Source organism: Argopecten irradians, chromosome 1, assembly GCF_041381155.1.
Source record: "Argopecten irradians isolate NY chromosome 1, Ai_NY, whole genome shotgun sequence".
NCBI classification, from domain to species: domain Eukaryota; kingdom Metazoa; phylum Mollusca; class Bivalvia; order Pectinida; family Pectinidae; genus Argopecten; species Argopecten irradians.
In genome coordinates, this window is record NC_091134.1 from 43,202,786 (window position 1) to 43,226,657 (window position 23,872).

Genomic DNA, 23,872 nt, shown 5'->3' on the forward strand with positions numbered 1-23,872 from the left:
CTCAATGGATATTTCCTTATTATCTCTATTGCTGCATTTCTCTACTAAATCTTACTGAGTGTGAAACTTTTATACCATGTAAGGGATAAGGAATATTTATCAGACTTCAAAAATAGTTTTATATATTTTTTACACAAAAAGAATCCCGAAAATAAAAATAAAACTATCTTGAAGCAGCCCTACAATTACGTCTATTGATCATTGCCATTAGAGGCTTAATCTTGATCATGTAAATGTTTTGGCACATTGTTAATATCGACTATATACTGCTATGCTCTGTAAGAACTTATTAATGTGATTAATGATAAACAATACATTTTGTTTTTGTAGCCACCTGGTCATCACTACCTGCACCAGAACTGAAACATGGCAGTAAGACTCACTCGTCCTTGGTCCTACACTGGGCAGGACCCATCCATCCTAATGTTACGTACTACATACAGAGCAGGATCACCGATTTCAACAGCGACTGGGAGATCTATAACGAGTCCTCACTGGAGTCTGGTGGATATGTCAACATTACTGGACTCAGGCCATATGTCACCTACAAAGTACGTATCAGAAATCTTCATGTCACATGATTACTCAACTTTCTAGTGTGAGTGAGAGAGTGCTATCAAAAATAATTCGTGAATTTGTGTGTAGTTTGAGTCATCAACATGAAGTGTGATTCCTTCCCGGTGAATTAGATTGGAGACGTCACCTTGAAGTTCAAGTCCTTCATGGTGAATTAGATTTGAGACGTCACCATGAAGTTTGAGTCCTTCCCGGTGAATTAGATTGGAGATGTTACCAAAAGTTTTAAGTCCTTCTTGATGAATTTAAATGGAGTTTTGACTCCTTGGTGACTCCCTGATTATTTGGAATTTAATTTCATTCCCTGTTGAGTTAAAATGGAGATTGACTCCCTATGTCTGTATTTAAATGCCCCTCTTCTGAGCCATATATTAGTATTTCCACCTGAGGATGATTTGAGATCTGTTCCTTGAAGTTGGACTCTTCCACCAACAGAAAGCAAGACAGAAGATAATGTTGTGGTCTGACCTCATTAAAGACAATGCAAACCTACAGGGACCAATTAATTCTTATTAAAAACATGCTACAGATGTGGTCCACTGTGATGGCTGGTAACCATGGTCTCCTAATTGTATCTTTTGCTCAGCTTCTCTTGTCACATGTGATGCCAATATCGTGTCAGCACAACAAAAAAATAGATCCCTAAGGAACAGCCATGTTGTATATCTCCAAAACAAATTATTTTTATTTATTGATCAACAAATTAAAAGGTATCCTTTTGAAGTCAATGTTTTCTGAAAAGTATTTGTTAGTACCAGTTAATGTTTTGTCCCCAGTTGCAGATGACCAAGCATTACTTCTTCATGATAGTGATACTATTTTCCCTTTGGAATTACTTTAATGGCAGAATACTTATATAGGCTTTGCCTGCTGCAATATCTATTGCATTTCATTGCAATAAAATTTGTTGAAATTGAAATGAAGTAGAAAGCCTTTCTTTTTAATGCTGATAATTCATTCTTGCTTTACATACCATTAATCATTTCCCTGAATGTCTAAAACTGAAAAATCATTATTCAAGCATATTGATACTACTGCATACAATGTATATATACACTATATCAGATCACAACCCACACTGTGTCTGCTATCATACAGGCCTGTTATAGGGTGATATATTGATGAAATGCACCTCTTTGAGGGAGCCATAGCCTCCAGCTCAGCTAGGTTAACCTAGGGATTTGATTCTATTATTTGGAGATAGATTTAAGACTAGCCAACACGATTACCCTGGTCTTCTCTCTCCATTAACACTAATCTTTGGGGGTGACCATCACCTGCTTGTTATGCATAGAAAGTCCCATTCTAGTCATTGTAATACTCTAATCGTTGATGGAAGTGCTACATGTAAACAAATTCACTCATTATACACCCGTTTAAACGGCGTTTCCTATGAACACGCAAGCAGGTCATTGTCGGAATGTTGCTGGAACGTTTTCAGAGCGTAATGCTCCCAATGATTTAGGATTATGCTTGGAGCAGGTCTACAGGGTATGATTGCATATGAGGTTCTCCAAACACGCACTATAACATCAAATTTGAGAATAGCATGGCTATTACCCATTTTCGAGCGGATGGGGTCAGGGAAGGCTATGTTGGTTTCGAGATTTCCTCTGCGGTACTTCCAAAGATGTAACACATTGAGCATGAAATGTCGTTATATGTAGAGAGTTATGCTATAGTGTTTTTTTAAATACAGATTCATCACTTTTTTAGGTGAGTTACATTTGCGATCAATAAAGTAAGATTCCATTATGGTCTGAAAGAGAAGTTTATCTTTGCACTGAAAAAAGTAATCTATCAAGCAAGTTTAGGTTTAGAGAAGCTTAGCAGCTAATATGAGAATAAACAAGACATTGTGAGACAAGGATTCTATCTAAAAGCCATATATACAAGCTCGATTCAATTACTTTCTTTCAAATCAATGTTTTATGACTAGAGATTAGACATTATGAGTTTCTACCCTATTGCTGCTGATGAATATTACTGGTGCTTGGTTAAGATGGCAGGTAATTTGTCAATGGTGGTCTCGATGGACAGTGGTTTCGATGGATAAAACTTTCAGAAGCAAAGCTGTAGTGAAGAACCTGGACCTACAAGGCAGCAATGTCGCACTATAGTGGGCCTATAGTGGGCTGTTAAATAGGTTATGTTACCAATGCTATTGATTATGTTTCCAAAGGTAATCTAACCCATTCTGGATAAAGAATGGATGATACGGTAGAATTACTCCTATTTGTACATTTCCCTTTGGAAAATGTTCAGAGCCAGACTAAGACATTCTGAAAACTTGTCTGATGCTGTTACTATTGAGCTAGAGAACAGTCAGATCTGGGTTCAAATTTAGAATCTCCGAATACTAGCGCGATGCTCTACCATTTGAGTTACAAGGTCATCGACGGTCAACCCAATCCTGAACCATTACAGAAATATGTTTGATAATTCATTCTGGTCCCTTTTTGGTACCCTTTCCCCAAAAATATGTTTAATAGTTCATTCTGGTCCCTTTTTTGTACCCCTTCCCCAGAAATATGTTTGAGAGTTCATTCTGGTCCCTTTTTGGTACCCCTTCCCCAGGAATATGTTTAATATTATTCATTGTGGCCCCTATTTGGTACCCCTCACCTAGAGTATGATAGGGTTATTTAACCCCCATCCATCTACATTGACTGTTTCATTCACATACAAATGTATTAGTTTGTCTTTCAGTGGCTAGATTGTTTAAATACTGGTCATGTGACACTGTATTGATTACGAGATGTTTCCTTAAACTTGTATTGATGCGTTATGACAACACTGCGATCCCTTATCATCAATCAGGCCTCACCTCTACAAAGTTTACTGTCATAGTAACACAATTGGCAGGATCAAGAAAATCACTTAACGTAAGCAGATGTTTCACTGGAGGTTATAGAAATTGTGAGCAATACTCATGTACCTTTAGTTTGTTTCGGTAGCCATTTTGGCAGATTAAACTTAATTAAATGTGGTGTCACTAGCTATTTTAATTTGCTTCAGAAAATTGCTGAAATTTCTGGCCTTTAAATTGAAAAGGACACAATATCTGTTTCAGAATATAATGTTCTCCAGATGAGCAGAATTACAAGTGACGAATCCATCGTAGAACTGATTTGATGCTTCAAGCTTGTATTTCTGGGTCAATTCCCTAGAGTGGTTAAAATAATTGCAGCGCAGGGAATATGGGTTATGCATTATGTAATTTTGTTCAGAGACAATTATGTTTCAGGCCAGATTTGTAGCAGAGCCCCCAAACAATTCCATAGAACAACCACAGTAGCTGACATGCTCGGTGTGGTTCTGTATGCTCCACATTATGCACTTGTGTGTGTCTTTTCTTAAAGCTTTTCCCCATAATTTTCAATTGCAATCTGTAATACTTGACATCAATTAGAGATATTAAGTCTTAAGCAATTTCTGAAGTTGATTTCAAAGCAGCATTTTCTGTTTTGGAGTATTGTATGTCAGTTTTAAGAGATTTAAGGAGGCGAATTGTACTGTTATTTGGCTATTCATGTCTTGCTAAGCCTTTACCAAGCAGTTCTAAAGAGATGATATTCATATGTTCCATGTGTTTGTTCATAATTGGTTTTGTTCACTGTGTTTGTTCTTAATTGGGTTTGTTCACTGTGTTTGTTCTTAATTGGGTTTGTTCACTGTGTTTGTTCTTAATTGAGCTTGTTCATTGTGTTTGTTCTTAATTGGTTTGTTCACTGTGTTTGTTCTTAATTGGTTTGTTCACTGTGTTTGTTCTTAATTGGTTTGTTCACTGTGTTTGTTCTTAACTGTGTTTGTTCACTGGTTTGTTCTTAATTGGGTTTGTTCACTGTGTTTGTTCTTAATTAGGTTTGTTCACTGTGTTTATTCTTAATTGAGCTTGTTCACTGTGTTTGTTCTTAATTGGTTTGTTCACTGTGTTTGTTCTTAACTGTGTTTGTTCTTAATTGGTTTGTTCACTGTGTTTGTTCTTAATTGGTTTGTTCACTGTGTTTGTTCTTAATTGGTTTGTTCACTGTGTTTGTTCTTAATTGGTTTGTTCACTGTGTTTGTTCTTAATTGGTTTGTTCACTGTGTTTGTTCTTAATTGGTTTGTTCACTGTGTTTGTTCTTAATTGGGTTTGTTCACTGTGTTTGTTCTTAATTGGTTTGTTCACTGTGTTTGTTCTTAATTGGTTTGTTCACTGTGTTTGTTCTTAATTGGTTTGTTCACTGTGTTTGTTCTTAATTGGTTTGTTCACTGTGTTTGTTCTTAATTGGTTTGTTCACTGTGTTTGTTCTTAATTGGTTTGTTCACTGTGTTTGTTCTTAATTGGTTTTGTTCACTTTGTTTGTTCATAATTGGGTTTATTTACTGTGTTTGTTCTTAATTGGGTTTGTTCACAGTGTTTGTTCTTAACTGGGTTTGTTCACTGGTTTGTTCTTAACTGTGTTTGTTCACTGGTTTGTTCTTAATTGGGTTTGTTCACTGTGTTTGTTCTTAATTGGGTTTCTTCACTTTGTTTGTTCATAATTGGGTTTATTCACTGTGTTTGTTCTTAATTGGGTTTGTTCACTGTGTTTGTTCTTAATTGGTTTGTTAACTGTGTCTGTTCTTAATTAAGCTTGTTCACTGTGTTTGTTCTTAATTGGTTTGTTCACTGTGTTTGTTCTTAATTGGGTTTGTTTACTTTGTTTGTTCATAATTGGGTTTATTTACTGTGTTTGTTCTTAATTGGGTTTGTTCACAGTGTTTGTTCTTAACTGGGTTTGTTCACTGGTTTGTTCTTAACTGTGTTTGTTCACTGGTTTGTTCTTAATTGGGTTTGTTCACTGTGTTTGTTCTTAATTGGGTTTCTTCACTTTGTTTGTTCATAATTGGGTTTATTCACTGTGTTTGTTCTTAATTGGGTTTGTTCACTGTGTTTGTTCTTAATTGGTTTGTTAACTGTGTCTGTTCTTAATTAAGCTTGTTCACTGTGTTTGTTCTTAATTGGTTTGTTCACTGTGTTTGTTCTTAATTGGGTTTGTTCACTTTGTTTGTTCATAATTGGGTTTATTTACTGTGTTTGTTCTTAATTGGGTTTGTTCACAGTGTTTGTTCTTAACTGGGTTTGTTCACTGGTTTGTTCTTAACTGTGTTTGTTCACTGGTTTGTTCTTAATTGGGTTTGTTCACTGTGTTTGTTCTTAAACGGGTTTGTTCACTGGTTTGTTCTTAATTATGGTTTGTTCACTGTGTTTGTTCTTAATTGGGTTTGTTCACTGTGTTTGTTTTTAATTGAGCTTGTTATATTAATATTTTGTCCATTAGTTTGAATTCTTGCCCTTTTTATAGTGCTATCTCACTGAAGCATGTCATCAACGACACCAAACATCACACCACACCTGGTCACATTGGACTGATCCGATGGATGTATACCTGATTTGTATCAATTGTATATACTATTTGTTTTTTTATGACACTCATGACAAGTTTCTTACCAAAAACCTGTCAAATGAAATTTAAGTCTTCAAACCACACATTAAAAAGACAATGATTCAATGATACTAGTATTTGTTGCACAAAACTATCACTTCATTGTAAATTACATCATCTTTTCTAATTTCAGTTCAAGATTTTATTGGTTATCACACCAGCTCACATGAATGCTACCCCGGAATCTGAGGAGATTACAACAAGTCCATTTGGAGGTAAGCTTTGTGAGAGACATATGGATCCCATTGTCAACAGAATTACAATGGACAAGCATATCTAAGAGATCATGTAACCAGTCCCTGACAGTGATGGATCTAATACATGCACTTTTCTTGTCATGTTTGGTTTATTAAAACAAAGATTTGGGTGTGCCACTCCTGCAGCTTTCATTGGTTTTTACACGATTTTACACGATGTTGCATTGTTTTCCGGCTTTTAGCTTTTATGTCGAGAAAGTCTTTTAATAGATTAAAAATCACAACTGTGCATGGCATGTCATGGCTGGTAAGAGTTTAGACTGTTTTTGTTTCTGTGAAACAGCTACCTGACAACTTGTGGTTTGAATCTGTAACAATTTTGTCATCGACATAAAAGAGTAACATTACCATGACAAGAAATGAGTAGAGTGACGCTACCTTAATAGCAACTAGTTTGTTTGGTGTTTCTATGGCAACAAGGGGTCAAATGGTTTGGTAGGTGTTACCATAACAACTTATGATTTGCCTTGACAACTAGTAGTTTTATTTGTGTTACCTTGGCAACCAGTGGTCTTTTGTTATCCTGAAATCTATTCACAACTCTCATATTTGATATACCGGTAAATGTATTACTCCAGTTTTTTAAATTTGATTACAAAAAATTAGTTTTGACTGAAGTCTAACTCTATGCTTTTTACTCAGAAAAATCAGGGCCTAGACCCATTTCAATTAAAAGAAAATTCTAGATCTTTAGATTGTTTTCCGTAATTTCTGTAATGATGTTTTCCTATAGAGAATTTGAAGTTAAGGAACAATGATGAAACTTGGACATGATACATTAGGCTGCCACCCATTATGTCACTTGCTTGTACCCGGAAGCACAATTCACTCACTCACTTGCTCAAGACTAGACTCAACTCATCAATTAGACCTGTATACCTGGGATCCATTTTGAATTATTTATTACCCACCATAGAAATCCTGATTGTTAGCTAGGGTTTGAACTATTTCAGTGTGTTTGTATTCCCTTAAGGATTGCAGCCGTGTTGGTATGCCACCATTTTGTCTCCAATTTCATGTCAATTATTTGTTGAGAATTGCTTTGTGAGATGTATGCCCTCTAGATAATCTGTATAAAATAATCAGCTGTCATTAAATAAAGTATTGGAATTTCCTGTCATCAAATCAAAAGTGAAGCAAACTAATGCAAGCCGCCCAATTATCTCAGACAGGGGAAGTCAGCGCAGCAAGACAGAGGAGTTTTGTAGAGGGCGCTGTCAGCACTCTCAATCCGTCACAAAACACTCTGTCATGCAAATAGTCATGATGAGGAATTAGAAAAAAACTGTATTAACTGTTGATAATTTTTTTATTTGAAAATTGTCTTTATCTATGAAATGTGATATTTAAAAATTTGCCTCTGCTAAGAAAATTTGTGTTAGGGTGTAGGGTTTATATGATTGATATATTTCTAGACTGATATCTAGCAGTTTTGCCGAAGAGTGTTCATGGAAAAAGCCTGACCTTTTAATTAACATTTTAAAAACATGGTTTTTTTTCAAAGGAAGCATAAATGTTTTTGTGAGAAAAAATTTCTGTGAAGGGAGTGCATTAACTTGGTATTTGCTGTATATTTTTGTGGAATGTGTAAAGGATAGCCTTTCTACAGAAATTAAATGACATTCTTAGGACGGAAACTTTATACAGGTTGCTGTCAATAAGCACACTACCCTAAGTATTTTTGTTAAGATAAGGAATCACAGTCCTAATCCTTGAAGAAAACTTAACAAAACACATCAAGGCAATCTCTTCAGCTCACTAAAAATGTGTCATCAGGTTTTCATGTCCAATTAAACAAGTCATTTGTCAGGGACTGTTGTGAGAGATTTTAAGAGAGTGTGGAATGTTTCCAGACAGTTTACACACTTGGTGGTCAATTCCTGCGGCTTTATATGATATGGTTTGACCACTAGGACAGTGTGACCACATATAGTGACCTGTATACATTTTATACCCAATCCTACTTTACACAGAAGCTGCTTTACATAGGTGTGACATTGGGTGTAGTGTGTACCATAGGCTCCATATCAGCACAGATGCTACAGATACTGAGGTGTCAAATGGTCTATCAGACAGAGACAGTCTCAGAGGTGATCTCAGATCGTCATGGAAACCAACAGACATGACCAGGATGTAGTTGGTTGCCCATGATTCATCAAGAATAATGGATGCAATGATGTTTCCAGAAAATATATTTCGAGATGAGACTGCCAATGATGTAACCAAGTAGACAACTGCCAAAGCTTTAACCAAGTAGACAACTGCCAAAGATTTAACCAGGGAGACAACTGCCAAAGATTTAACCAGGGAGACAACTGCCAAAGATTTAACCAGGAAGACAACTGCCACAGATTTAACCAGGGATACAACTGCCAAAGATTTAACCAGGGAGACAACTGCCAAAGATTTAACCAGGGAGACAACTGCCAAAGATTTAACCAGGGAGACAACTGCCAAAGATTTAACCAGGGAGACAACTGCCAAAGATTTAACCAGGGAGACAACTGCCAAAGATTTAACCAGGGAGACAACTGCCAAAAGATTTAACCAGGGAGACAACTGCCAAAGATTTAACCAGGGAGACAACTGCCAAAGATTTAACCAGGGAGACAACTGCCAAAGATTTAACCAGGGAGACAACTGCCAAAGATTTAACCAGGGAGACAACTGCCAATGATTTAACCAGGGAGACAACTGCCAATGATTTAACCAGGGAGACAACTGCCAATGATTTAACCAGGGAGACAACTGCCAAAGATTTAACCAGGGAGACAACTGCCAAAGATTTAACCAGGGAGACAACTGCCAAAGATTTAACCAGGGAGACAACTGCCAAAGATTTAACCAGGGAGACAACTGCCAATGATTTAACCAGGGAGACAACTGCCAATGATTTAACCAGGGGAGACAGCTGCCAATGATTTAACCACGGAGACAACTGCCAATGATTTAACCAGGGAGACAACTGCCAAAGATTTAACCACGGAGACAACTGCCAAAGATTTAACCACGGAGACAACTGCCAATGATTTAACCAGGGAGACAACTGCCAAAGATTTAACCAGGGAGACAACTGCCAAAGATTTAACCAGGGAGACAACTGCCAATGATTTAACCACGGAGACAACTGCCAAAGATTTAACCAGGGAGACAACTGCCAAAGATTTAACCAGGGAGACAACTGCCAAAGATTTAACCAGGGAGACAACTGCCAATGATTTAACCAGGGAGACAACTGCCAAAGATTTAACCAGGGAGACAACTGCCAATGATTTAACCACGGAGACAACTGCCAAAGATTTAACCAGGGAGACAACTGCCAATGATTTAACCAGGGAGACAACTGCCAAAGATTTAACCAGGGAGACAACTGCCAATGATTTAACCAGGGAGACAACTGCCAATGATTTAACCAGGGAGACAACTGCCAAAGATTTAACCAGGGAGACAACTGCCAAAGATTTAACCAGGGAGACAACTGCCAATGATTTAACCAGGGAGACAACTGCCAATGATTTAACCAGGGAGACAACTGCCAATGATTTAACCAGGGAGACAACTGCCAATGATTTAACCAGGGAGACAACTGCCAAAGATTTAACCAGGGAGACAACTGCCAGCAATGTATCTAGGGAGACAGCCACCAATGATATAACCAAGGAGACAGCTGCCAATAATGTAACAAGGGAACCAACTGCCAATGATGTAACCAGGGTGTTAGCTATCAATGATTTAACCAGATTACATACCCTATTATGTAATCGTGTTCGTTTTATTTGTCTTGATAAAGGGGCAGATCGCCTCAAAAATTTGACAATTTTGTTTTGTCCACACGGTTAGAATTACTTCCTTGTCCCATATTTACCATTTGAAGTAATTCGTATCCAACAGACTTACGTTTGATTGGATCCCGTGTCATCTGGAAAATCCTGTTGATATTACTTCTTTGATCCTGATTTAACCAAGGAGACATTTGCCAATAATTTAACCAAGGAGACAGCCACCAATGATGTAAACAGGGAGACAGTTGCCAATAATGCAACCAAGGAGACAGCCACCAATGATGTAACCAAGGAGACAGCCACCAATGATGTAACCAAGGAGACAGTTGCCAATGATGTAACCAAGGAGACAGCCACCAATGATGTAAACAGGGAGACAGTTGCCAATAATGCAACCAAGGAGACAGCCACCAATGATGTAACCAAGTAGATAGTTGCCAATGATGTAACCAGGGAGACAGCTAACCAGGGAGACAACTACCAATTATGTAACCAGGGAGACAACTACCAATGATGTAACCAGGGAGACAGTTGCCAATGATGTAACAAGGGAACCGACTGCCAATGATGTAACCAGGGTGTTAGCTGCCAATGATTTAACCAAGGAGACAGTTGCCAAGGATGTAACCAAGGAGACAGCTGCCAATGATGTAACCAGGGAGACAGTTGCCAATGATGTAACAAGGGAACCGACTGCCAATGATGTAACCAGGGTGTTAGCTGCCAATGATTTAACCAAGGAGACAGTTGCCAAGGATGTAACCAAGGAGACAGTTTGCCAATGATGTAACCAGGAGACAGTGCCATGATGACACGCATGATGACCAGGAGACAGTTGCCAATGATGTAACCAGGGAGACAGTTGCCAGGATGTAACCGGAGACAGTTGCCAATGATGTAACCAGGGAGACAGTTGCCAATGATTTAACCAAGGAGACAGTTGCCAAGGATGTAACCAAGGAGACAGCTGCCAATGATGTTACCAGGAAGACAGTTGCCAATGATGTAACCAGGGAGACAGCTGTCTATGATGTAACAAAGAGGACAGCTGCCAATAATGTAACTAGGGAGAGAGCTGCTAATGATATAATAACAAAGAAACTTTCAATGATGTAACCAAGGAAACTGTTGCAAAGGTGATGTAACAAAGGACTTGGCTGCCAATGAAGTAATGATGGAAATGCATGGTTTTCAAGTAATGATGTAATGATGAATGCTGCTGCTTCAAGTATGTGATCTTGTTATTTAATGTTTTTTTTTATTATTTTAACAAATCCAGAGTTCACAGTCACATTCATGATCTAATGTTATAGATAATGATGATACTTTGTCGTCTAGAAGATATCTATCCATGACAAAACCAGGGAGATAGTTTGCTTATCATTGTCTTCTAGTAATAGGAAAATCCTTCTTGGATTATCAGGACACATTTTGTCCAGTAAGGATATTTGTCGTTTGTAAATGGTTTATCAGAGAAGACCTGGATATATCAGAATTCACCTGTCCTTCACTACCTATGATTGAGAGATGGACAGAGGGAGATTGGTATGTCAGAATTACTGACAGAAGTAATCTCCTTGTCTGTCTTCAGCCTTTCCAACTTCATTCTATACTGAGTCTTTAGACATCTACAGATGAGGCCCTCCTCAGAAAGTCCCCCTCCCCATCTCAATGTCCCTTTTTCTAAAACCACCTACCCCCACCCATGATTGACCCTCTCATGTTTCAATCACTCAAAGAGCCACTAACAAAGCCATCCTACTGTAAGTCCCCTCCCATTCACAGATCACTCCCCTCCCCCCACACACACACCTTCATCCCCCATAGATCTTCACCAGCACAAGACAGATCCCATACACTTAGTCTGGAGACAAGCAATCATTAGGACTCCACAGACGACATATTATCTGTGTCTCTCCCTCTTTATAACACTTTATTTGATTGTGCCGTAGGATTGAAAAAAACAGTCTTGTTAAATAGGAAATAGCTCAAGCGCAGACAGAAATAAATAGAATAGTAACTATAGAGGAAATGTATCATTTTGGGACTCCTTGGACACTAGGTAGATGTCACTAGTTAGGTGTAGTCAGGTTTATCATTTCCATGGCTCTAATATCACTGGTGAAATGTTTATGGACGGTGATACAGACATCATGTAGAATAGAAAGGTTGTGTCAGGGACAACTGAAGTATTCAGTCCACTTACTGACATACATAATACAATATATAGCTTGTAATGGCGGATACAAGAATACAACATAGCTGACTTACTGAATACAACACATTGTTTAAAATGGAAAACACAACATTTTGTGTAGAACCCGTGGTATACAACACAGAATATAACAAGTAGTTAGCTATACAGAATGCAACATCTCATATATAACACATAACATACGCTTTAGAGAAGACAACACACATGACTATCCTACAACACACAAAATACAATGTTTAGATACAACACACAAAATGTAATACATAAAACACAACACTTAATATACACAGAGGTTTCCAACGTCCTGTAGGTCTTTCATAATGATGAGTATTGTATCGGCAGAAGGATCAAAATATTATATTATTTAGATGTAGTATATGAAACATATTATAAACATGACACAAAATACATAACACATAGACTCTATACACCAGTACAACATTCAGAACAAAACACAACAAAATTACACAAAACATGTTACAAACATTACACAAAATACATAACACATAGACTCTAATACACTAGTACAACATTCAGAACAAAACACAACAAAATTACACAAAACATGTTACAAACATTACACAAAATACATAACACATAGACTCTATACACCAGTACAACATTCAGAACAAAACACAACAAAATTACACAAAACATGTTACAAACATGACACAAAATACATAGTACATAGACTCTATACACCAGTACAACATTCAGAACAAAACACAACAAAATTACACAAAACATGTTACAAACATGACACAAAATACATAGCACATAGACTCTATACACCAGTACAACATTCAGAACAAAACACAACAAAATTACACAAAACATGTTACAAACATTACACAAAATACATAACGCATAGACTCTATACACCAGTACAACATTCAGAACAAAACACAACAAAATTACACAAAACATGTTACAAACATTACACAAAACATGTTACAAACATTACACAAAATACATAGCACATAGACTCTAATACACTAGTACCACTTTCAGAAAAAAATATAAAAAAATAAACAAAACATGTTATAAACATGACACAAAATACATAACACATAGACTCTATACACCAGTACAACATTCAGACAAAACACAACAAAATTACACAAAACATGTTACAAACATTACACAAAATACATAACACATAGACTCTATACACCAGTACAACATTCAGAACAAAACACAACAAAATTACACAAAACATGTTACAAACATTACACAAAATACATAACGCATAGACTCTATACACCAGTACAACATTCAGAACAAAACACAACAAAATTACACAAAACATGTTACAAACATTACACAAAATACATAACGCATAGACTCTATACACCAGTACAACATTCAGAACAAAACACAACAAAATTACACAAAACATGTTACAAACATTACACAAAATACATAACGCATAGACTCTATACACCAGTACAACATTCAGAACAAAACACAACAAAATTACACAAAACATGTTACAAACATGACACAAAATACATAACAAATAGACTCTATACACCAGTACAAAATTCAGACAAAACACAACAAAATTACACAAAACATGTTACAAACATGACACAAAATACATAACGCATAGACTCTAATACACTAGTACCACTTTCAGAACAAAACTCAAAGAATACACAAAATATGTTACAAACATCACACAAAATACATAACAAATAGACTCTAATACACCAGTACAACATTCAGAACAAAACACAACAAAATTACACAAAACATGTTACAAACATGACACAAAATACATAGCACATAGACTCTAATACACCAGTACAACATTCAGAACAAAACACAACAAAATTACACAAAACATGTACAAACATGACACAAAATACATAGTACATAGACTCTATACACCAGTACAACATTCAGAACAAAACACAACAAAATTACACAAAACATGTTACAAACATACACAAAATACATAACACATAGACTCTATACACCAGTACAACATTCAGAACAAAACACAACAAAATTACACAAAACATGTTACAAACATGACACAAAATACATAACACATAGACTCTATACACCAGTACAACATTCAGAACAAAACACAACAAAATTACACAAAACATGTTACAAACATTACACAAAATACATAACGCATAGACTCTATACACCAGTACAACATTCAGAACAAAACACAACAAAATTACACAAAACATGTTACAAACATGACACAAAATACATAACACATAGACTCTATACACCAGTACAACATTCAGAACAAAACACAACAAAATTACACAAAACATGTTACAAACATGACACAAAATACATAACACATAGACTCTATACACCAGTACAACATTCAGAACAAAACACAGCAAAATTACACAAAACATGTTACAAACATTACACAAAATACATAGCACATAGACTCTAATACACTAGTACCACTTTCAGAACACAACACAAAGAATACAAAAATATGTTACAAACATCACACAAAATACATAACAAATAGACTCTAATACACCAGTACAACTTTCAGAACCCAACACAAAGAATACACAAAGCATGTTACGAACATCACACAAAATACATCACCCACTATGTAACACATCAGCCGATACAATGCAATACAAAGATGTGACTACTCGATATGTTTTCAAGCCTGGCAATCTCTTCAACTGAATGTATTTCTAAAAGAGGATTTCTCATTCATTTGACTGAAAAACATCCCAGATCTAAGAAATATATGAGATTCATGGCGACCCTATAAAACCGAGCCAGCGGATACCATGTTGTATAGCAGCCCATCCTTAGCTGACTGATGGACGACTCTCATCTTAATCAAAACAGATGATATTCTCTTGCCTGTTTTCCAGCAGTTAAAACATTACTCAAAGCTACTAAAATCTGCAACTTCTTTCGTTTTCTTACAAAACTTTTTCTAATAGTATTACAATAGTTGATGAATGGGCAGTGTAGCTCATCACTAAATTATTGTAGAGTACATGATGAACTGTTGTCATATGTGCACTGTAGCCGTGCTGGTGGCATCGCTAGTTATAACGGCTTCATTATCACCTAAGGTGGCCAGGCTTCAGTTGTGTGCAGATAAGTTGTTTGAATAACGATGTCCAAAGTCAGATTTTTAGGATAAAGTGCAGAACAAATGAGTAAGCATCTCATATATTAGTTTTGTTTACAACGTCACTATAGGGGTCATTGGTCTATCTCCATGGTAGGTGTTATTTGCAGTGTCGGCCACACAACATTAGCATCTCTGTTACCAAAGTTTACAATATTTTTGAAGGATGACAAAAATTTTTCTAAATTTTTAATGTTTCAGAATTCAGAACTTCAACAATATCAGGTTTTTTTATCAGAATCCATACATTTTCCTCCTTTCATACCATTGATCATTGTAAAGGAAGTTATCTTAATTAATCTGAAATTTCTCAATCCATTTCTCAATTTCAGGATTTATCATTAGAATATCTTTTCTCCAAAGCAGAACAGATCAAGGTTAAAAATATTGCTTCTTTCATATGATTTGTCTTTTTCATCCCATGACCCCATTGCTTGAATGTTTAATAGCAAGGACATTTCAATTTCATGTCTAGTTTCTTCATACCCTTTTTTAATTGATTTTAGATGAATGAGGTTGAAGATATGATTTTATTTTTATGTTTTATTTTTAGCTCCTTCCTCGCCCCCGTATATTTTGGATGTGTCTGCACCGACCCCCTCTGTAATCACCATTTCCTGGAAGGCTCCGATCTTCACTAACGGACCGATATTGGGCTACCGATTAAACCTTGACCCTGTCAACCACCCGAGCCTAAAACAAGTAAATCGTGAGGTGCCTGGGAATGTGACGTCCTGGACTTTACAACAGCTACAGTCCTCCCAGCTATACTACGTCACGGTGTCGGCATGGAACAGCGACGGCGAGGGACCACCAGACTCCGTCAACGTCACCACACCAAACGCTGGTAACTGTAAGTATTAGGAAATTTAGTAATTACAGTAAAACTGTCACCAAGAGGTTTATTTTTTTATCAACTTCCTGTGGGTGTCACCAAGACATTTTTTTGATGGTCAACTTCCTTTGGGTGTCACCAAGACATTTGTTTGGTGATCAACTTCCTGTGGGTGTCACCAAGACATTTTTTTGGTGGTCAACTTCCTGTTGGTGTCACCAAGACATTTGTTTTGGTGATCAACTTCCTGTTGGTGTCACCAAGACATTTTTTTTTGTGATCAACTTCCTGTTGGTGTCAACAAGACATTTTTTTGGTGGTCAACTTCCTGTTCTGTTGGTGTTATTTGGCTAGTGATGAAATACTTCATTAATTCTGAGCTGAGGATATGAGAGAATGAAACTGCCTGTATTCAAAGGGAAAAAATCAATATTGGTGTTTAAATGGCATGAGTTGGGGCCATTTTAATCCTAGAATTTTAAAGTTGAATGAAATTACAGGTATTTTAAGTGACATCTCAAGGCTGTTGGTTGTATTGTAATTGAGGTTTTCTTGATGAATTTCCATAAAGCAGCTGCAGACTTTTTGCTATGAGAATTAATATCCCAGTTTTAATTAATTCATCAACAACTTTTCCAATTACCCTGGCTTTTGTGATTAGATCCCTTTACAACAGTTTTCATTTCTTTTGATTGAAAATAAAAAAAATAATTAAAAAAAACAAAACAAATTGGATGATGACAAAATGCCAAAATAAGTATTGCCTAGAGGGATCTTAAGATTGCAAAGTGAAAAAAATGGTTGTTACAATATCAAGAGCTGATTTATAGCGGCAAAGGTTGTTTACTTTTATTTAATGTTAATGCTTATGTTATTTAGGAACATTATATAAGGACAATTTGCATGCATATGGTGAGTGTGTGATTTAGAGACTGTAGTATGTCCATAGTTGTCTCCCCTATTACCGACCTTACAGTGCAATCTCACTGAAGCATACAGCTGAGGACATCAAGCAGGACATACTATGTGATCACATTATCAAAAAAGAGGAAAACTCACATGCTACAGTAACAGTAGAAACCAGGAACTGGTGTTCCGGTAAATAACCAGTATACCAACTCCAAAATGTTGACTAGTATCTACTGATGGTAGGTAGCTATAACCAGGCTAGCCCCACTAGCTCTAAGCCTTGTCAATGCTCCTAGTATATTTGTATGACTGGTAATCATCAGGATCCATGAGACCGCTAACTGGTGGACTGGAACATCTTACGTTTTATTGTCAACATAAAACTAATTCTGATGATAACGAGGAAGCACCCTAGGATGATTTGTACATACAACAAAAGGATCATATGTCTTTAAAATAATTACTAGATACGGTAGATACAGGAAATTATTTGGAAGATAAGCACAGTCACTTAGAAAAGAGAAAGCCTAGTCTGAAGATAGAAATTACTAATATAGCAGAATTAACTGGGTGGGTTATTGCTGACCAGGTAATTCAACTGGCTTTTGTTCGGAGGTCCTGGGTTCAAGATCTAATCTGGATTCCACATTTACTCTTATCGTATTACAGTAATATTAATTACATAAGAAAGTGGTTTTGATGTCTCCGCCATGAAATAAGGACATGTAGTATAACTCATGTAGTATGTCTGTCTATCCTGTCCAATCATATAGTGTCCAATATCCTACTCGGTCCCATTATAATGCATGGAAGAAAGGCATATGCAATGAATGTTTAGGGACATTTCTAGTTTTGAAGGAGAATAAAAGGGGGATAACTTTGACAAATAAATAATTTTGTTTATCTTTTTTTTTTTATTTGCTCTTATTTTTTGAATTGATGAATGTAACCACTGACTTAGCAATACATGCTTGGGGAGCCTCTGATTCTCATAATGTAAGATATGTATCTCAGCATGCTATATTTGTCGGAAATGATATAAAAATAACGTACAGAATGACTGTGTATCTGCTGTATGGAAATGTCATGTGTTTTATTCCAAGTAAGGAGATAAAACTACTATCGAGATCTACATTACCATAAACGCTAGAGGCCGAGATAGAAAAGCCTGACGAACAGTTAATGTAGCCTTAATATTATGGACATCAAAATTTGTCGCTGGTGATTAACTTAATAGTCGTGTAATTTATTTGTATTGTTGATTTCCATTTGAAAACTGTTTGGAGATGTGCGTAGTGATTTTGTGGGTTTGTGGGCCATAACTGGACTGATCCAAGTTTTACTACCTCCATTACGGCCGACCGACCATTAGACTGAGGACTCCCCGCGACCGACAAGGGACTGGACAAAGTCAGACTATATCAGACAGTGCTAATCCTATCTAATGCACGCTCAACTCTGGAGTGACTACTGAAAATTGTTATAGCTCATCCATAAGATAACTAATCGTTAGAAATGTCAGAATGTCTAGTTATTTTGTATTTTACTGAGTTCAGACAACGTGACACATTATACATCATCTACCGTTGTGATTAAATACAAATACAGAAATATAATCTGTATTTGACATGTATCTGTCTCCAAACAAGGCATTATAGAACCTAAGATCATTGATAATTAAAACCATAGAGTTTAAATCAATGATCAAATCAGCTGGTATTACAGCCTGTTTTCTATGTATCTGGCACAAAATCATGCTTTAAAGAAATGTATCATTTATCATCAAAATGAAGAGGCGAAAAATCATAGATGTTTAATTACACTCTAAATTACCAAATTATCAAAACCGAACAGTTAAAAGTTAATAAAAAATCACTTAGTATCTAAACATGGAGATTGGTAATGAAACTTGATTATACTTAAATCAAGATTCACTGCGCTGATCTAGACCAATTAAGATTAAAATCAAGAAATTGGAAACACGAGTCTGAGCCAAGAAAATGACCATCAATTTACTGATGACTCATTCTCATTACATTCATTTTTTTGATATATTCCACCATCTTCTTTTTCATTTCGTCTGACTGTCCATCTTACCCTCCATTCTGTCTCCTCTGGTTCTTCTATCCATTACTGTAAATTGTTTATAGACATTGTTATACCATAGATCAGATGTGTAAAACATTCGCTGGTCGTGATGTGACAAGATATTCAGTATAGATCCGGAAATATATGTTGCACTAAATTCTTTGAACTACCAGTAAATCAACAAATTACAGATGTGTGTCAAGGCCTTCTGTCCTTACATCATGTTTTTGTCTGTCTCACACGTGTTTATCTTCTCAGGTCATGTTTTTAACCAGTGATGTTCCTCAAGGCACTCTGGGTGTTTGGGCTTTATATAAATTCAATAAAAACCATTCCTACCATCAACAGGGATGTGACATTCCCAGGTTTATGTTTGGGGACATGACATTTATAAATAGGTTATATTTTTGGACTAATATTCATTGGGTTATATTTTTAGGTCATCTGACCCGAAGGGTCAGGATGACCTATAGTCGTCATGTTTTGTCCGTCGTCGTCCGCCATGCGTTAACTTTTCACATTTTGAACTTCTTCTCAAGTTCTACCAGTGCAATTTGGCTGAAACTTGTATGAAATGATCCTGACATGGTCCCGACAAAGTGTTGTTATTTTTCGGGTCGATCCGAAATCCAAGATGGCCGCCATCTTGAAAACACATTTTGAACTTCTTCTCAAGTTCTACAGGTGCGATTTGGCTGAAACTTGCATGAAATGATCCTGACATGGTCCCGACAAAGTGTTGTTACATCTCTGGTTGATCCCAAATCGAAGATGACTACCATGACACTATATCTAATTAATTTCCTATATGCCCTTGGGCCACTTGTTTGAAATAAAACTTGTTGAAAGAAATTGAAAATGATCCTGACATGATCCTGACAAAGTGACACCATTTATAATTAATTTTACTATTGTCAAGGTAGTCAGATGACCCTTAAGGCCCTTTGGGCCTCTTGTTGTACATGATATTCATTGGATTATGTTTTTGGACATACTATTCATTAGGTTATGTTTTGTGCAGGACATTCAGTGCTACCCAACATTCACACACAACATATTTCCATAGGTTCAACTGTTATCTCTGCTGTTTAATACTCAATGCAAGTTGCTGACACTTTTGTCTAAGCAGAATCTTACAGTATATGGCCAATCGAACACTGTACAGGAGCTGTACCTTTGTGAGTGTAGGGTGGTGACAAATTACCCTGGTGTTCAGGAACCCATCCTCTGATGGGTTATCAATTCTCTCACAAAAACCTCTTCATTCCTTCCTCTAGTGACAATATCATCTATCAACCGACAATTGCCCGGTTGGAGTATTGCATACGCCCCACGTCATTGTCAGAAGATGGAGCTATCCGACAATCAGTGCAATATGATTTGAAACGTGGCAACATTCTCAAGCAGTTTATTTTGTATCTAGATAATATAAATTAGTTTGGATGTCTTTTAGGCTTGATACATGTTTGTACAATATCTGCTTGCCAGAAAAATCTGATTAACTTATAGACCTTGTATGATTTAAAATATATCGGAGATATGACATATTTTTTTTCAAAATTTGTATACATGTAATTGTCATGAAGAAATTTGTTATCTTAATGCTCATTCTAAAGATTATGACATGTAATGAAACAAAAAAAAATCTTTTGCATAATCTACAGTCATGCAAATTATTCTCTTAGTCTTTTGGGCAAGACAGGAAGATTAAAATGATTTCTGACTTTTCTTTTGTTCGTGTTTAAGTGTGTTAGTAGGTAAATTTATGATATAAATAAATTGGATGAGTACTGTAAACTACTAAAACAAAAGTCTTGAGATGCAGTCTGGAGTAGACCTACAATGAGTATTGGGGATTGCAGTGTCTGCATGGCGAGACCAGGGTAATTCACAGTAGAGATAACACATCTGACTTCTGCCAAACTTTACTTTACATAATTGAAACATTTGAATTGGATTTAAGTTTGGTTATTGAAATCAAAAGGATGTGACCCTGGTAGCAGACAGAACGAAAGACATAGAAAAACAAAAGGAGAAGCATGGCCTCGTTTGTGTTAGGTAACAGATAGTGCTGTTATCTGTCTTTGCTAATTACCATAGCATTTAGGCCAGAGATAGATGAGATAACACTATAGAACTTTGTGGTGAAATGTTGGGGTGCCCAAAGTGCATGGCTCCACTCTCAACTGGGTTTTCCTAGCTTTTTTATTGACTGGCCTATTTGTTAAACTGTGTGGTACATGTACCTTTAAGTATAGATCAGATCGAGTGTCCAGATTGACTATAGACTGGTGATGGACTGACACTTTGTTGTCTGTAGCCCAGATCTACCAAAGCGTTACCAAAGCATATGTCATTGCACCAATATGTTGATGTCTTCTATAAGGAGTGTTGTTTTTCAATGCTTGACTCATATTTTTTTTTGCTGGCAATGGGCCGTAGTTACACTCCCGCGATACTATTGGGGCCAAATATTACAAATGAAGCCAGATGACTTTTGAATAGGAGCAGTAGTGGAATCCGAGAAGGGCAATGGTAATTGTCTTACGTTAAAGCAATAGGGTTAACTGACACACTGGAGCAACAGGGGCCACTCACAGTGGAACAAGAAAGAACAATCAAATTATGACAGCAGAATATATTGGGGAAATTTTATTTACATTTTTGAATAAATAGATATATTCTCTGGAACAGGAGAGTAAATAAAGTTGTAGTCAAATCACAATTCAGATGGACATTTTATTTTGTTTACAGGGGCACAGAATTTTTATCTTGATTCGAATGGAAGTAGACTTAAGAAAAGTTTGACTTACACTGAAAAAGAGAGGTTGACTCTAATAGTTAGTAGCACAGTAGGGTTGAGGGGAAAATATCAGAGAATGGGACAGGAGAACTTAAGTTGTGTAATAATGCGGACAGAAGTAAACTTAAAAAGTAGTTGACTCACAGTTGGAGCGAAAAGTTACGACTCTCAATGAGGAAAAATTGCTCAGAATGAGGCCAGAGTATTTGACTCTGATAGGCATGAGTAATAATAAAAGAAAAGTTGATTCACAGCACAATAGGAAAAGGGGAGTTAAGTTAACTCTAAATAGAGCAATAAAAATATACTCACATGGTGAAAGGAGAATTTCACTCAATCAGAGACAGGAAAAATCAAGTTAACTCAAAGATAAGGGACAGGGAAAATTGACTTGAAAAGTAGTTGACTGTCCCAGCTGAAAAAGATACAGCTGCATGCAGAGAGGGACAAGAACAGTTACCAACGGGAGGAGAAGAGGATTTTGGTTGCAGACTGAGACCCAGTTTTATAATCTCAAACTGGGTATTGGCATTGTATGTACACATACAATAAAGTCTGGCAGAGAAGTAGCTGCCTGCAGTGGGACAAAGGTGTTTGTACTGGCTCACACTGGTACTGGCATTGCATACACTCCATGTACTGGCATTGTACACATTTCAATAATAAGGTAGATTTGGACATGCTGAGAACTGATGACTGCACATTATGTAGAGGTTATAGTAGGCTTTACACTCCTATGTTGTTAGTATGAAGGGCTGTAATGCAGTGTAGCTTTGTGAGGTTTGGCGAGTTGATACCCTGGAGTTTCTGGGTATTGGCCCCAAGCTTAAACATGTATAGCAATCAAAGGCTATGAGCATTGCAGGTAATAACTGACACGTGATGGTTGTAACACTCGTTACGAGGTTGATACTTATTTGTAAGAACCTTTTTATTATTCACCAAACCAAAAATAACGTGATTAGCATTAAGTGCCACACTGTTACAAACATCAGGTTTTTTATGAGCTTCATAATGCGTTTTCTTACCCAGACAAAATTGACTGATGTCAGATTGCTATCAATTAGATAGTATTACCCGAGATCCCCGATACAATGTGTGCCTGGCCTATGAGCCTTCCTTGCTTGTTTAAAAGCACGTTTAGTGAATACCTCTATTCCTTATATTATAGGTATTTTGTCAAAGGTGTCAGTTTCTGTGTTGGCTGCTGGCCAGTGGGTTCCTCTGGACCACTTCCAGCTTCACCAGATAGCATTGAACTCTGAGGACTGGAGTTACAGCACTAATTGTGGGTATAAGACCCAGAGTACAGCAGTGAATGGGTTCAATCAATGGCAAAGGACAGGGCGGAGAGTGAGGGAGGTAACTGTTTAAGGGGAGATAATTTTGTAAAGGGGAGGTAACTCCTAATTAACACTATTAAGTAAAAGTGGATATTGATATCACTCTACAAACGTGATGAAGGTGAAGAGTATATCGCTGTTTTGTGTGTATCACCAAACTTCTGAGGCGAGAGGTTAGAATACTGTCATCACTGTACATTGGGGTGAAGTCAGTACTACAGCATGTCAGAATTCCACTACAATAGTCTTGTTACAGAGAGAAAACTGGAATATCACTACAAATATCACAAACAAAGATAAAGTCAATAGGTGAAGCTTACTATACTATCATTACTAGTACATAGAGACACCTGGTCTTCTGCCCCTTTTTCCCTCCCCATCCCCTCTCCTACTAACCCCCTCCCCCCCCCCCCCCTCCCATTGATGAAGGTATTTCACATCATTATCTGTGGA

At 36.7% G+C, this 23,872-nt stretch overlaps 1 protein-coding gene across 5 annotated transcripts in view; it reads left to right on the top strand.

Moving 5' to 3' along the window:
• The window catches only part of LOC138328979 (proto-oncogene tyrosine-protein kinase ROS-like), a 101,549-nt gene that overhangs the window by 36,084 nt on the left and 41,593 nt on the right, over positions 1–23,872 (top strand). For all 5 annotated transcript variants that reach the window (XR_011209389.1, XM_069275699.1, XM_069275681.1 and 2 more), the window contains exons 5-7: positions 331–551; positions 6,182–6,263; positions 15,995–16,294. Coding sequence is in view for 4 of the 5 variants with exons in the window: in XM_069275699.1 (XP_069131800.1) it covers positions 331–551; positions 6,182–6,263; positions 15,995–16,294 (603 nt within the window). In the remaining variant the exon portion in view is untranslated. The remainder of the gene's footprint in view (positions 1–330; positions 552–6,181; positions 6,264–15,994; positions 16,295–23,872) is intronic.